Source organism: Nipponia nippon, unplaced genomic scaffold (assembly GCF_047370975.1).
Source record: "Nipponia nippon isolate SJK-2023a ecotype South Korea unplaced genomic scaffold, ASM4737097v1 scaffold_3, whole genome shotgun sequence".
Lineage (NCBI taxonomy): Eukaryota > Metazoa > Chordata > Aves > Pelecaniformes > Threskiornithidae > Nipponia > Nipponia nippon.
Window position 1 is genome coordinate 3385556 of NW_028262347.1, and position 15190 is coordinate 3400745.

The following is a 15190-nucleotide window of genomic DNA, read 5'->3' on the forward strand; positions in this document are numbered from 1 at the left end:
AGATTCTGCAGCACTCTGGAAACTTGACACCAGTCCTTGAACTGATGCTTAAACTACAGACCTAAAAATCAAATGCCTCTACCAGTTCTAGTCAATTTAAGTAACTTTCTCCCTTGTTCTTGTGTTCCTGAATTATGTTTGAATGAAAACCTCTTAGCATAGTGGGTGCAATTTCCCTGTAATTGGTAAAGTTACTGTAACTGCACTGTCATTTGTATATGGTGACATGTAATTGCATGGTAACCATTGCTGTGGTTGCATAAGTGAAAAGGAGTGTGCAATTATAATGTATTTCCAAATGTTGGCTCTTTATCCAGCTTCCCTTATATCACAGAGCACCCTGGGGTAACGGTACTGGATATTTTTGCATGTCATGAGACTGCAGGCTAACTGCTGAAGAGTGGGTTGGTTGGTGATCTATGCTATCTTTGGTTGGTGGCCCAGGGTTCCCATCTTTTTGTCTACAAAATTTCCCTGTGGCTTTGAATTGCAGATGACAAAGGTCGACAGCTGTTGATGCTCACTGGGCAAACCCACCGGATTTTCCTGACCCACTGTCAGGAATGCATGTGATGGGGAGGGCACTAACAGGCATCAAATTATGTGAATGATGTGGCATGAGGTGAAAGTCAGAGGCACTGTCTCCATCCTGCACTGGGACCTCATGGCTAGACACAGCTAACAGGCTGAAATGTGATGGTTCTGCCAAAGTTCACAGCACAGATCATGGCGAAAAGCTCAGATGAACCAAAGTCCACTGGTCTCAGAGGAGCTGGAAGAGACACTCAGAGGCAGCATGGCCAGAAGCAGAAATACTGCAGGAGGTCAGAGGCAGAGCCAATCCAGCTTAAGGAAAGCAAGGTACTAATGCAGGTGTAGGGCAAACCAGCATCTAACCAGAAGTTCACCAAACAGTGAAGCCCATGCTGAGACCATCAAGAGGACATGCACAGGCAAACAGGAGACGCACAAGCCTTAGGCACCATACTGCTGCTGTTGGAGTTTAAAGACCTGTGGTTTGCAGGGAGATGGTTTCCATCATTTTGCAGCGCTGCTGGGTAGGGATTTATGGTTCACCCCTGCAACAGGTGTGAACATCTAGACCCTAAATTTCCTAGCTTGTATCTCTTCAGGTACCATGAAGGTCCTGGTGACAGATTTTCCTAGGGCTTCCATCTCTCTAGATTTTTAAATATCCTATTGAGTAAGATACATGTCCACCCTCATCCTCACTCAGTCCTTGCAGTCAGGAATGAAAGAAGATCTTGCAGTCAGCTGATGGAAAAGACCTTGGATATCTCCTTGCAGAGACTCAAATGCATATTACTGTTGATTTCTTATTGCTGTTGGCTCCCTGGCCCCGCTGGCAGCACAGACAGCCGTAATGTATGTGCTCCCTCCATCGTCTGGCGTAGCCAAGTCTGAGATAACAAGAGTGAGAAGCCAAGTACCTGCCACTGTATGAAGACAGGGCTGTTAGGTATTAGCTGTAAATCAAAGGCGAGACTTGGCCAATGGGACAGCCTTTATCCTCAGTGAGTCTGTGGAATTGCTTTGGAGCCTGCTGAGATATCTGGAAAAAGGCCCTGGTGCTTTGACTGGGGAGGAAGATTTCACCAGAGCGAAAGCAAGGAGGAAGGAGGGATGGCTAATCCTTTATCGAAGCTTTTCCCAAAATATGGATTAGGCTGTATTTGATTATCAGGGGCTGTTTCAGAGGCAAATAGCTAAAGCAGATGTTTAAGGGACAATTGCAATTTATTATGAGCACTGTTTACACTGGCCCCCTTATATCTGGTGCTTCAGCCATTCACGCAATGCCAAAGTGCTCACTTCTGCTGGCGAATCAGATGAGGACGGGGAAGGAGGTGTTGTAATCAGAGCTCTAACCCTTCTGCTGAGTTTGGGGGTTTTTGGGGCTCAATGAATCCCTTGGGGACTGAGCCAGCACCAATCTTGTAAAACCATCCTCTTCAGGGGTGCTTGGATGTGTCAATTATTCATTTGATAGGCTTAATCCTGGAGAAGGCAAATGCCTGCCAGAATCCTGTAAATCAGGCCCATTCTTTTGCACATCCTTCATGTTTCACTGGAGAATGTGACACTTGGCCATGGTGTCACGGCTGCAGATGAACCCTCTGGTTGGCGACGCAGGGAGCGGCAGCAGGAGCAGACCACAGCCTCTCACCAGCTGGCTCCCCCCTGCACATCAGCCCAAGATGGAGAGGCAGCTGGTGGGACTTGGGAGGGCATTTATGCCCTGGGAGCTGCCAATCATTCACACATGAAGATATTTCGGATATGTAGAGCACCTTATAAACCTGTGTTTAGCAGCTTCCCTGGGGCAGAGGAATGGTGAGAATATTCCCTCTTTTGCAGGTGGGAATGTGGTGTGGGATGATGAACTGATTGACTCCGGTCCAGCATCTTAATCACAAGGCCGCTCTTCCCTTCCAAGTTACCTACAGACTGTGCCGTGAATTTCTGGGTTAGATTTTAACTGCTCAGGATGCAAGTATTGCTGATCCTATTCCTGCCTCTTTAGATCTTCACTTTGCCCCTCCCTGATATCCCAGCTGGTGCAGCAGCAGTGTTGCAAGCAGAGTGAATTCATGTCCTCACCTCCGCTTTCATTCTGGAAAGTCGTTAATGTGAAATTGCCAAGCAGAGAAGCTCCAGAGAGTTTAACGTGGCTACTTTATATTGCTGCTAGGAGTGTCTGGAATTGAAAATAAACCTGTGCTTGCAACTCCTGACCCTTTCATCATAAATCCAAACTTCCTTACGTGTTTCTCTTTGCTGAAGAAGATGACTGTATTTCTGTCTTTACAAAGGCGTGTGTGCAGCTGAGAGCCACAGCTGCACAGAAGCCGGGTGATGTTTATTTGTAGGGTTTTGCTTGCTGGCATTTTTTTGCAGATGATCCCCAGAGGAAATAACCCAAATGTGTTAAATGAAAATAGTTTTCATGTGGTGTGTGGCTTGCTGGCCTTGCCCCTGTTCTTGGGGGATGGTTATCCACATTGCAAACCACAACTCCGTGATTGCTTCCCGGGCACCCACGCAAAAGCATGTGAGCGAACAGCATCGCCTTATCTTCCCTCACATACCACTTTGCATGTCTCAGAGGCTAGGGTGTGCTGGGATGGTCCTAGATCTCATCTGAACTGTGTCATGTAAGAGAAAGTGCTGATTTCATTCTTCAACCTCGCCCTGGTGCTTGGATCATAGAATGGTTTGGGTTGGAAGGGACCTTTAAAGGTCATCTAGTCCATCCCCCCTGCAATGAGTAGGGACATCTTCAACTACATCAGGTTGCTCAGAGCCCCATCCAGCCTGACCTTGAATGTTTTCAGGGATGGGGCATCTACAACCTCTCTGGGCAACCTGTGCCAGTGTTTCACCTCCCTTGTAAAAAAATTCTTCTTTATATCTAGTTTGCATCTACCTTCTTTTAGTTTAAAACCATTACCCCTTGTCCTATTGCTACAGGCCCTACTAAAAAGTCTGTCCCCATCTTTCTTATAAGCCCTTCTTATAAGGATGTGTCCTTCTGTAAATAATCTCAGGGAAGTAAGATGAAATAAATGGGCTTAAATTAAGTTTTTTGTCTGTATGGGGGAAAACCATGGTATCAGCCCCATTAAGGGTAGGTCTGAGTTCAGCTGGAGCTGGGCCCAGTCTGATGGAGGAGGAACTAACCTGTGGCAATTGGATTAATTAAGTCTCAACAGGTGGGAGAGGTGCTGCAGATCAGCCACAGGTTATTGTGCTTGATGCTGGGATCCCTGGGTCTATATCCTCTTAGGGTTTTGTGGGAGGATGAGAGCTTACTCTGGCTTTGTGGGCTCTGATATACATCCACAGCAATCATATATTCTAGCAAACACATCCTGGCTGTTGATAGACTGTGTTACAGAGGGCTCAGTGCTATATCCTTACAGCCATACAGAGTCAGACCTGGCTGGGGAGCAAAGAGAAATAGCTTGTTCCTCCCCACAAAACAGCACAGGCAGCTCCTGCCTGAGATTTGAGGTCCTGAGTCATGCAGGAAGACAGACCAGATGATTGTATGGGTCCTTTCTGATCTCCAGCTGCTTCAGCTGGAGCAGTTGGTTTTGGCTGTGCTGCAGGGAGGGGAATGTGTGGGAGGCTGTGCTACACCAAGGAGGATGCCACAGACTGTGCTGTTTGATTGTTATCCTTTCACTGCTTGTCGGTGTAATTTCCTGTTGTTTGAGATGGAGCTTCATACGCTGCACCCTAGGTAAGGTGTCTGCTGGCACTATTAAGCTTTTCATCCTCTTGGTGGTGAAGAAAGCTCTTTCCCATTTCTTGTTTTCCTTTAAAACCATGACAAAGCAGGACTTCTTTCACTTGCCCCTCTTTCTGCCATTTGTAGAATGTTTGGGGATTTGGGGAAAGCAATGTTTCTTGCTTTCAGTCTGAAATGATTCTTCTCTCAGCCTGTCAGGCTATCAGTTCGAGTGAGACACATACACGGTTTTGTTATAGTCTTGAAACACACATTATGTTAGTTTGAGAGCTTAAGAGTTTCCTATCAAACTGGGCCTGACTTCAAGAAGTGGATTCTTTTCAGATCCTCATCCATAAGATGATTCAGGTTGGAAGGGACCTCAAGAGGTCGTATAGTCCAGCCTCCTGTTCAAAGCATGATACATCTTAATGTTAGATGCTTAGGCTGAGTGTATCTTCTGGAGTCCTTTTGCAATCAGCTGGCTCTATCAGAAGGTGATCCAGTGCATTACAAGTTTGGCTGGATGGCTTGTTCTCTGACATCCCTCCTTTCCTCTGTTGATTATGGAGGTAGTTTAGATGGCCGCTGTAGGCTTCTTACCAAGATTTCACATGGCTAAAGCTAGGTGAGATGGATCCTGCACCAGATGATGTGTCAGGTAGTGAACTGGTGAACAGAAGGCTTGTCACACTGCATCAGACCAACACACCGCTCCTCTTCTTAGCTGATCTCTGACAGTCAGTCTCTCACATCTCACAGAAAGATTTGGGTAGCATCGCTGCTTCAAACATGTTTGTACTTCCTGAGTAATCAAGCTGCAGTTTTTCCACCCTGACCTACGTAATGAAGCTGTGCGTGTTCTCATTATCCACAGAAACACTCAGCTTTTACAAGTCATGCTGTCAGCAGGGGTGTCCTGCCTCTCTGAAGTGTGGCCATCAGCTTGGTGGTACTAGACCTCAGATGAATTTGGCCTTGGATCAGGGATGTAGATTTATCTTAGACTTTGTGCTGGCATTGTAGACTAGCAACATCCTGTCTGCTGCTCACGGAGGCTGTTGATCTGATCTGTAATTGCTCTTTGAGCTGGTGTTTTAGCTCTGAAAGGGCAGCCCACAAACACTAATGACTCTTGCAGGCCAGAGCTCAGGCTAGCCGCTCCTTACTAATGGCTGTTTGAATTCCTTATAGGTTTTATGTGTTTATAAGTACATTTAAGACACGTTATTCTTCCATTCAGTAAACCATCTGTAATTATTCCCTGTAATTGCTGGGTGAGGATAAAATGAGTCAACTACCAGGCTTTTACTGCCCGTGAACTCAAGTAAGGAGCAGCACATATTCTAGCCATGCTTCCAGGAAGATGTGAGCTCAGACAAAGAAAATTGTCATGGTCCTTTATTACTGATATATGAAAACTGGGCAACCTTTCTGTACAATTAATTATTGCCTTTCTAGGCTTTAGTTCAGCAAAACATTTTAAGCGGATGCTTAACTTCAAATCTGTGAGCGGTCCCAGTGAAGTTAATAAAGTCTAACTCCTTTGGCAATTGTGTACTGTGATATTTGGAGTTTCATGTTTATTTGACTTATTCTGTGGAGATCTTCATATTGGCAACCTGTATTAGCCTCACTTACTGTCAAGATGGTGTCTTAAGGCAGAAGAGTTGTCTATACTGTTCTGCTGCTGCACTTCTGTAACTCCCTGAAGCCCAAAGAAACACCCTCAGAGATACCTAGACACTACATGCACTCATATGCAAGGATCACAGTGGAGCACCTGTCTGATGACAAGCCTGTTGAGTTCAAATGCAATAGGTGTTAGAGCTTAGGGAGCAGCATTAATGAACAGGGTCTTTTCTCTGGTTGGTAGGAGTTCATGGATGTCTTCAACAAACACTGGAAAGCTCCCATAATAGCTGTGAAACTTCTCCTCCTCTTCAAAGAACTTCAGTGAGTTACAGTACCCCAGTAGGATGGATAAATGTGGATAATCTCCTTTTCATGGGGAAGAAATGGAGACCCAGGAGGATGAAGTCTCCAGGCTAAACAGTGTGAGAGAAGGGCCCAGGACTATATGATTAAACTAACCCCAGGAATGGGGAGTGTGTGCAGTCACCATCTATAGTGTTTAATCCTTAGCATGGTTCCTACTGCAGATTTGGCCTGGGCTGACCAGCCCTCTCCCAGACAGTGCCTCGACATGCCTTGGGGGACTATGATTTCCAAGATGTAGCGTGAGTGATGCTATAGGATTTGGAGGTGGCAGGGGAATGGTTATTTAGGTTTCATAGATGTGAGCCTTACTATTGGTTCTCAGGGCCAGAGGGCAGGCCAGGGTCTATTTTATTTGCCAGTGCAGATTTAGCTCAGTGGTTCTTATTCTGGATCCCATGGGAATGATGTGCATACTTCTTTTTGACAGAACTAGATATGTTTAAGACATTTTCAGCAGACTTTGTCTTTGATTGCTAGGTCTTGACTGGTAAATCTGACTGGTAAAGCAGTAGGAAAAAGGCTTAACATAGCGTATCCTGCTGGGCTGTCATTCAAGAGAGGCAAGTTTCCAGTTTTACTCCTGTCTGTAACTCATCATGCAACTTTGGACAAATTTTTTCCACCTCTGTATTTCTCCAGTCCTGCCTTTGTCATTGATTTGTCAGCCTGCATAAATTACAGGCATGTTATGCAATGGTGTCCCTGCTTGGATGGATACTTCCCAAATGGCTAAAGAATTGGTGGCTTCATTTTTTTGCACTCTTTCTTTTTTTTTATAGCTGTTAACAATTGATGACAATTTCTGTGGCCTGGATATGAATGCCCCCTTGGGAGTATCATCCATGGTGCGAGGGCTCCCTATTTTCACTGAGGATGGAGACAGAATGACATCTGTGATCGCCTATGTCTACAAGAACCACTCCCTGGCTTTTGTGGGCACCAAGAGTGGGAAGCTCAAGAAGGTAAGACCTAACGTGGTCCTCTAACTCAGATTTTCGTGTTCTTATGGAGATTTGCAATGTTGCATTGAGTGTGAGCACAGTCCTTATCCTAAGGTTCAACACCTATTTTGAAGGTAGAAAAAGTTTCAGTTGGCAAAAAACTGTGTTTCACTCTTAAAGGATAGAGATGATGTGAGAAGGAAAAATTCCTTCTTCCAAATTGTTGTTCATCAGCGAATGAATGTTTCTGAAGTCAAACCGCAGACGCAGTCACAGACAGACTTGATGCAGTTTACGTCCAACAGATTTTTTTTGTGTTCAGACCATCTCTAATTAAGTAGTTGATCACAGGGTATCTGTGCATGCTGGAGAAAAACTGACTGAGGCTGAAGTTTGTTAAGAAACAGGATTCATGCTCTGGAGGTCTTTCTTCAGAGCAATGTGACTGGACTGTGATTTCACCACGAGCCCAGCACGGGATTAGTGGTTGCTCTGTTTAGGTCAGGCTGGGTGCTTGTACTGAAGGAAGAGCGCTTTCATCAAAAGAAAGCTGTGTCTTGAATGATAATGAGCATTATGTTTATGGTTGATGCCACATAAACCCAAATACAATAAAGAGCGTATTTATGTTCCTTACTGTGCATTCTCACTAAAAATACGCCTGTTGCATGGCTGTAGCTCTGTAGTTTGCCATGTAAAGCAATAGCAGAAAGGCTTGAGAGGTGGAAGCTGAGAATCATCTACCTGTGGTTTACTCAAGGCAAGAAGAGGTATTAGAAGTGACGTTCTCATGCTAATAATAGGCACCACCTCCATTTCAACCCCTATGTGCCAGTCTGACAATGTTTGTCTGAATGCTCAGCTCAGGAGTGTTGCAAAATACTGTGTGTGCAAGGAGATTTTGGCTTTGCTGTAATAACGGATATAGGTGAGAAACTGTGAAGGGAGGTTCGGCAGAGCCTTCGGGGTTGGGTTTGGTGTTGATTCCTCTTTGAGTTCCTTTTGCAAATAAAAATTTCCAAGTTCGGGAGAGGAAGGTGCTATGAAAAGGTGACCCACTATGGCTTCTCTATAGGATGGGCAGAGCAGACAGAGAAGGGAGTAATTTGTTCACAGATACTTAAGGAAGGTCTGAAATTGCTGGTTTTGTTCCGCTACCTGTTTCTTCACGTAATAAGAAAATCAGCATTGTAAATTCAGGTGGCATTGCCCCCATGCTGAGGGAGATCTGCAAGGGGAACAGGATCCTCCCCACTGGCAAATGTCTTTGGCTTTGTTCAACAGAGGAAAGGCTGCTGATGCTTTTGAAAACAGAATTTTTTTTGTTAGGGTGTTGTTTTGGGTTTTTTTTTTTTTTTGACAGTCTATTCAGGCATGTGGAAAAGGAGCCGTATTTTTTTTAAATAGTTGTAATAAAAATAATCTCCTCCCCTGACTAATTATGTTTTGCTTCCTTGTCATCTGTGATATCATAATAAACTGTTTAGTTCTCCAGTCAGTCTCTTGGGCGGGGAAATGGGGTAACTGAGATCTGAATGGTAAATATCCAAAAGACCTAAACAGTTGAGAATGACTGCTGCTTCCCTGCACTCACAAGCTTTTGTTTTTTCTTTTGGCCTCAGAGACAAACTCAGACACAGCTCTGTCTTTGCCTTTGCAGGTCACATTGCAGAACCCAAGATCTGATTCCTTTTAATAGGGGAAAATAGGAGAGAAAGCTTTTAGTGCTTTACGGAGTGTGGTAGAGAGCGGGGACAGCCTTATAGGGTAAAGAATGAGAAGAGGAGAGCTGAACTGGCAGATGTAATTTGAGAAAGCTTCATTTTATTCCCTTTTTCCTAACATGCTGAATATTCTGCCTGCGGTAGTTACTGCATTGGGTCCGTGTGTCGGAGCAGAGCTGGAGTCTTGGGCTGAGATCTTCCTCGGCTGAATAATTCCTCTTTCCACCAGGGAGGCAGAATGCAAAGCAGAACAGGGCTCCCCTGAACACATGTGGTTAGTTTGGATCAGTTGATCCAGGCTCCTGGAAATCTTCAGTTCCTGCAGGTTCAGCCCCATCCTTGCTATGACTTCTGCAATCACTGACTCTCCTACACACACTGCCCTCCTCCAGGGCTCCTGAGGGTATCTGAGCTCAGGACACCAGCCTGTGTTCCCCTCTGGGTACCACACAAGGCCAGTTTGGCACTCAGGATTTTCACTTGACACTCCTTGGTCCCTGCCAAGACTTCATGGACCTTTTGAAGCTTTGTTTTCCACCTTGGCTCATCAATCAGGTGGTTTTGAATAGGAAGCAAGGGAAATAATGCATTGGTATTGCAACTCTAGCATAATCCATTATGCTAGCAAGAAGTTTGATTTATGTTTTTTTTTAAAAAAAAAAGCCTATGGGTAAATTGGAATAAGCTTTGTAGGATTAGATGAAACTCCACATACCACTGGACAAAGTCCAGGAGCTGTGTCTTCTTTTTTCTACTTGCTGGGTCCTACCATGCATGATACGTATTGCTGTTTCTCCTGGTGCAGTGCAACTACTCGGTCAAGCTACAGTGAAGTATTCTGGATAGCATGAAGAAAGGAGTTATGAGATTATCTTCAAGATAGCAGGATCTACTCAGTTGTTGGAAAAGTCGCTGCAAGTAATTACAAGATGGTTTTGGAGAAACTTTCTTTATTTTTCCTGCTGTTTCAGTCTTTTTCTTTGTGTGTGTATTTTTATATGAAAGATGCAGACTGTGTATCAGATTTTGATGCGTGCAATCCGTGAATACTCTGCAAAATACCCACAGTCATAAAGCAATATCTGTTAGTTGATATACAAATGTCACATATGTCAAAAGAATTTATCCAGTGGCACACACAACTGAAGTAAAATATTGTGCTTTACAGGAACATATCATTAAAATGAAAACTAGCAGCATATCAGGAATCTGTCCATGTAACCAAGACAACAAAGAGAGAAAGAAAAGGAAAAACCAAGATAGAGATAGGGTAGGAAAAGAGTGAGTGAAACAGAATGACAAGGTTGGCCCCAGCTATTTCACTGCCCCAGGCAAAATACATTTTGCAACCCTCGCTCATTCACATAGTTACGTGTGCAGACCAACGGGAAGGCACTGAATAATGTGCTGTAGAAATATGCCCTCCAATTCTTCTGGCTTGTCCACAGCACAGCCCGGCCCTGCAGAATGAAAATATAAATAGAATAAAAATGCAGAGCTATGGAAAAGAAAAATTCCCCCTCTCCATATCTCATGTATATCTCAACCAGCACCCTTGGATTAAAGGCCTGATGGGCGCTGGTGGTGTCTTGGTGATGGAGAAGGGTGGCCCAGAGATGAGCGAGTTGGGAGACAGCTGGGTTCAGTTCTTTCCTCTGCCAGAAACCTCTGGTGTGCCTCCATACCTCATTTCCTCTCCTGCAAAGGGTATGAAATATTTTGCTTGCTCAAAGAAATGTTGGAGAAAATTAACGCTCTAAAGGTTGTGAGGTGTGTGATCATATCAGATGGCTAAACTAGATAAATCAGATGGGATGGAAAACCAGCTCCTGACCACTTGTGGGCATTAAAGATCCTGTGGTAATTTTTAATGAGAAATATTTCATCTTGCAGTGCTTTGGTCAGATCCCAGTATCTGTAATTAAGTATCTCCTGTGCTGGCCAGCCCATGGTGTTCCCTGTGCTTCTGTACCATGTTGGTAAGCATTGCCACAGCTTTAGTATACTTCAGGGTGCCTGGTGGGCTTCATTGGCAGAGTGAGTTCCTGTGTACGATAGGAAGTGCTTCGAACAAAACCCGTGGCTGAAAGCCAATCGGCACCCCTGTGAATTTTTAGTGATTTTTTCAGGAGATAAGAAAGCCTCACTTGAGTTTTGCGAAGATCTGTTTTGTCTCTCTGCAAACATCAGCATAGCCAGCCATCGGGAAAGGGAATTATTCCTGGGTATGTGCTTCCTACAAACCACTTTGTGGTAAAACAGCCAGGTGCTGAAATCCACTGGCCTTTTTTTCCTTTGCACACACTCTCATTACACGCTTAGCTCTTCACTCTGGTGGTAGGAGAAAGCTAGAGATGTACCCATGGAGATGCTTTGCACAGTTTTGTATGCTTGTTTTGGATTTTTTTTTTTCTAGTGTGTCTGGCCAAATTATGTGACACTAATACTTGTCATCACTAAGTGAGCATAGCAGTATTCAGTATTCCATGTATTCCTTCCCTAGGCATTTAATTTATGGGTCATTGCTTTTGTGCAGATAGTTTCCAGTCAAAGAAATACAACTTACCTGCAATTATTCTGTGTGTAGATGCAGGTGTAAAGGGTGATTTGAGTTTGCAAATGTCTACCTGGGAACAGCCGTAGGAATTGCACTTCTAACAAAAAAACCCTCTTTGTCCATTTTAAATGTTTATTTGAAAATGGAGTAGAGGTAATTTACATTTATTTGAAACTTCCCCATAAGAAATATTTTTTTTTATTTCATCAAAATATTTCACTCAAAGCCTTTTTTTATGCTAAATTCCTTGCAGAGAAAGAAATTTGGCTTAAAACCCAATTCTTTCAATTTGTGGCCTGTATTTCATTTTTCATAAAATCCCATCAGTTTGAGGTCTTTGAAGGGCTTTTTAGATTTGGACTGCCACTTGGGGTGAAGGTTTTCATTCAGATCAGACAGCTCTGAAATCTGGCCAGCATTTCCCACCAGGTATCGCCTCTATTTAGTAGAAAATTCTCAGTATTGACCAGTTTCATGAACCACCCTCCAGATTACCCTGAACCCTCGAGACCCTGCTTTCTTTGGATCCAGAGACAAAACACCACAGGGAGATTTTTAGATCAGAGAGCTCAGATTTGCAATTCTCATTTTTGGCCCATCTCACAGTTGCATTGGGGAAAGCTGGCTTTCTCGGATAGATAATTGGATTGGAAAGTACGCGCAATTCTGAGCTCCTGCTGGTTTCTGGCCACGTAGCTGTGGCTGTACCATCCCATCAGCCGGCTGACAGCTCTCCTGGTTAGATGCTACATTGCTGTTTACAGCCTGCCTGCCTCGAAGAGGGAGTGGAAACTGCTGACAGCTATTGAAGGAGTCAGCCTGTGGCTTGGAGAAGGTGCACCTTGGTCTACGGTAGTGTCAGGACTGCTTCAGTAAGGTAACCCCGAAGGACACCCAAACCTGCAGCTCTATTATCATTGCTGGTTGCTATGATGGGTCCTCTTGCTACAGTCATTGCACCCTCACATGTGGGGTGAGATCCCTTCCCAGAGCAGTGTTCATCCCATTGAGCAGGAGAGAGCAGCTGAATCCTGGTGGGACTGGCAGTGTGTCAGGTCCTTCCACACAGCTGGATTGATCTCAAGTGTCATGAGTGGGCAACAGAGGAATGAAATGGAATTTTGGATGCAAAACAGCATGAGCAGGGTAAAAGGGTGCAAGAGATGGGTAGAGACCCACAGGCGATAGAGCTCTGGGTGGGTTGGTGATACCGTGACGTACCCACATGGAGAGGAGTATCTTCCTTTTCTCCTCTGATACCTCACCTCCCATCCAAGGAGCTGGAGCTAATGAGAGAGCCCTGGATTTGCCATGCACAGGTTTACAGTCTTGTGATAACTACAGGAAAATACAGGGATCCTTGCTGTTCCTCTAGGCGAGGGGGTTTCTGAATATGCACAAGACGAGAAACCCTGCTCGGTTTTGATGTTCCCTGGAGGATATTCTGCTGCTGACAGCTCTGTGAGAATGTCAGCAGGGAAACTCTGCTTCCTTCTCTTTCCCTCTGCTGCTTTGAAAGAGTCAGGGTTTTTTTAGTTTTATTTTTTTTTCCCAACTGTTTGGCAAGTGGACTTGACTGCTCTGAAAACATGCTGTAGAGACTCTGGCTCCTGCTGGGAAGCTGGTTTCTGCAAGTGGGGCTTGTTCGCCCTGGCCTTTCCTCGCAGCTTCCTAAATCAGCAGGAGTCCGAGTGCTTCACTCAGTTGTGATGGAGTGATACCGCTTCCCATCTGTATTTGATGTCTGTGAAGGCTGCAGTTGTCTGTGTCCAACATTCATATACGGTCGCTCTTTGAGAGGTTGTTGTCAGCTTAGATGCCTGAAGAGTAGTTCAGTTTTCTGCCCGTAGCATCAGGAAAGCTATGATTTGGTAGCTGTGGTGTAGTCTGCACTTGATGCTCATGTTGGGTGTACCAGCAGGCAGCCCCGAAAGGGGTGGTGATGGGAATCTATGTGGACATTGGGCAGTGACACCCATTTGTACTGGGTCACGTAAAAGTCTTTGGTTGGTGATGCTGGATTCCAACATGACCTGAAAGTGCTGGGTGATCAGATACTATCTCCACGGGTGAAATCAAAGATGCAGAACTTGTGCACCCAGTTGTAGTCTGCTGTGCTGTGTCTCTTCCCCTTGCTGCTCTGAAGCCTTATGGGTGGGTGGGCATCTTTCTGTTGCTCTTCACCTTTCACCAGCTAGAGGTCAAATTAGATTGAGGGGAAGGTGATCATCTTGAACTCAATTGCTAGACCATATCCAGATACTGTGCCCAGTTTTAGGCCCCTCAGTACAAAAAAGATGTTGATCAACCAGAGCAAGCTCAGGAGAGGGTGAAGAGATTGGCCAGGAGCTGGAGAACCTGCCCTGAGAGGGGAGGATGAGCGAAATGAGCTTATTCAGGCTGGGGAAGAGAAAATTTGAAGGGACCTAACAGCAGCATTCCCATGCCTACAAGGATGCTATTGAGAAGATGGAGACAGGCTCTTCACATTGGTGAGTGTGGGAGGATGTGAGACAGTAGGCATAAGTTGACATGAGAGCACCTCCAACTGGATATAAAGAAAAGATTTTTGCCATGAGGACAGGCAAGCATTGAAGCAGGTTGCCCATGGAGGTTGTGCAGTTTCCATCCTTGGAGATTTTCAAGGCCTGAATGGACAAAACAACCTGGTCTGATCTCACAGCTGACCCTGCTTTGAACAGGAGGTTGCACTAAGGACCTCCTGAGGTCCCTTCCAGCATGGGTTACCCTGTGATCCACCTTCTGCTGCAAAACCCCAGGCCCTAAACCACATCAGAGGGCCTGTATCCAAACTCTGCTGCTGAACTGGTGCATCTGACACTTGTTTTAAATACCCACTAATTGCTCTGTCACTGCAGATGGGTGCTTCGCCTCTCACACCCCTCATTTCCATTGCTTTGGGAATTCCAGCTACAACTTGTCAGTGTAGCACACTGCAGTTAGCTCGTTGCTCATTGCAGTATCTAACTGCAGTAGGAAAATTCCCTTTTTTTTTTTTTTTTTTTTTCTTCTTCCTGCTAGGAAGGTTGCTGTTCCCAGCAAGAGTTAGAGCCTGCTTTTTGGTGGAGAGCAATTAATTTTCTGTGTCTGTCCCTCAAGTACCCCTCTCTGCTTTCTGACTACTCAGCAGTCTCCGTGGTAGTGTGCAGGTTTTGACTGAGCCGTGCTTTTGCTGGGTGCCTTGCATACATGCATTGAGTGCTTCCCTTTTTTTGGAGGGTCTGGTTTAATAGTGCCTCAGACTCTTGTCAGATATGGGATCTTGTGACCATGCAACAAGATTTGCAAATGACTGTTTAATCCCTCCAGACGCAATCTGTACTTCAAAGTCCAAAGGCGCTCACTGGCTGCTGCCATGCATTCTGCATCTGTGGTGCTGTACCATGCATTTTTATTTCCAACTTCAGGAGAAATAGTGGGCTCCAGTGGACCCATTGCAGCAGGGAAGGCAGCAGGTTGTACCATCATCTCTTCAAACTCTTTCTTTAAGAAGCCGCAGCTTGAATTTGACAGGTTTCCAGTTGCAGCTGAGCTGGATTTCCCCCCAGTGCGCTGAGGATGCGTGCTGTGCAGGCAGGGGGACGTTAGTGACAAAAGCAGACACAAAGGGACAGATAACAATGTCCTGCTGCAGGTTAACTTGCTGAAATCCATGGGTCCGTGCAGCCTTCCCGGGGGACAGTTTGCTGTG

The 15190-nt window shown here is 45.1% G+C and overlaps 1 protein-coding gene across 1 annotated transcript in view; it reads left to right on the top strand.

The window, feature by feature from the left end:
- Positions 1 to 15190, top strand: part of PLXNA4 (plexin A4) — a 459725-nt gene that overhangs the window by 42202 nt on the left and 402333 nt on the right. Inside the window, exon 3 of the mRNA XM_087766199.1 lies at positions 7036 to 7218. Coding sequence (XP_087622325.1) covers positions 7036 to 7218 — 183 coding nt within the window. The remainder of the gene's footprint in view (positions 1 to 7035; positions 7219 to 15190) is intronic.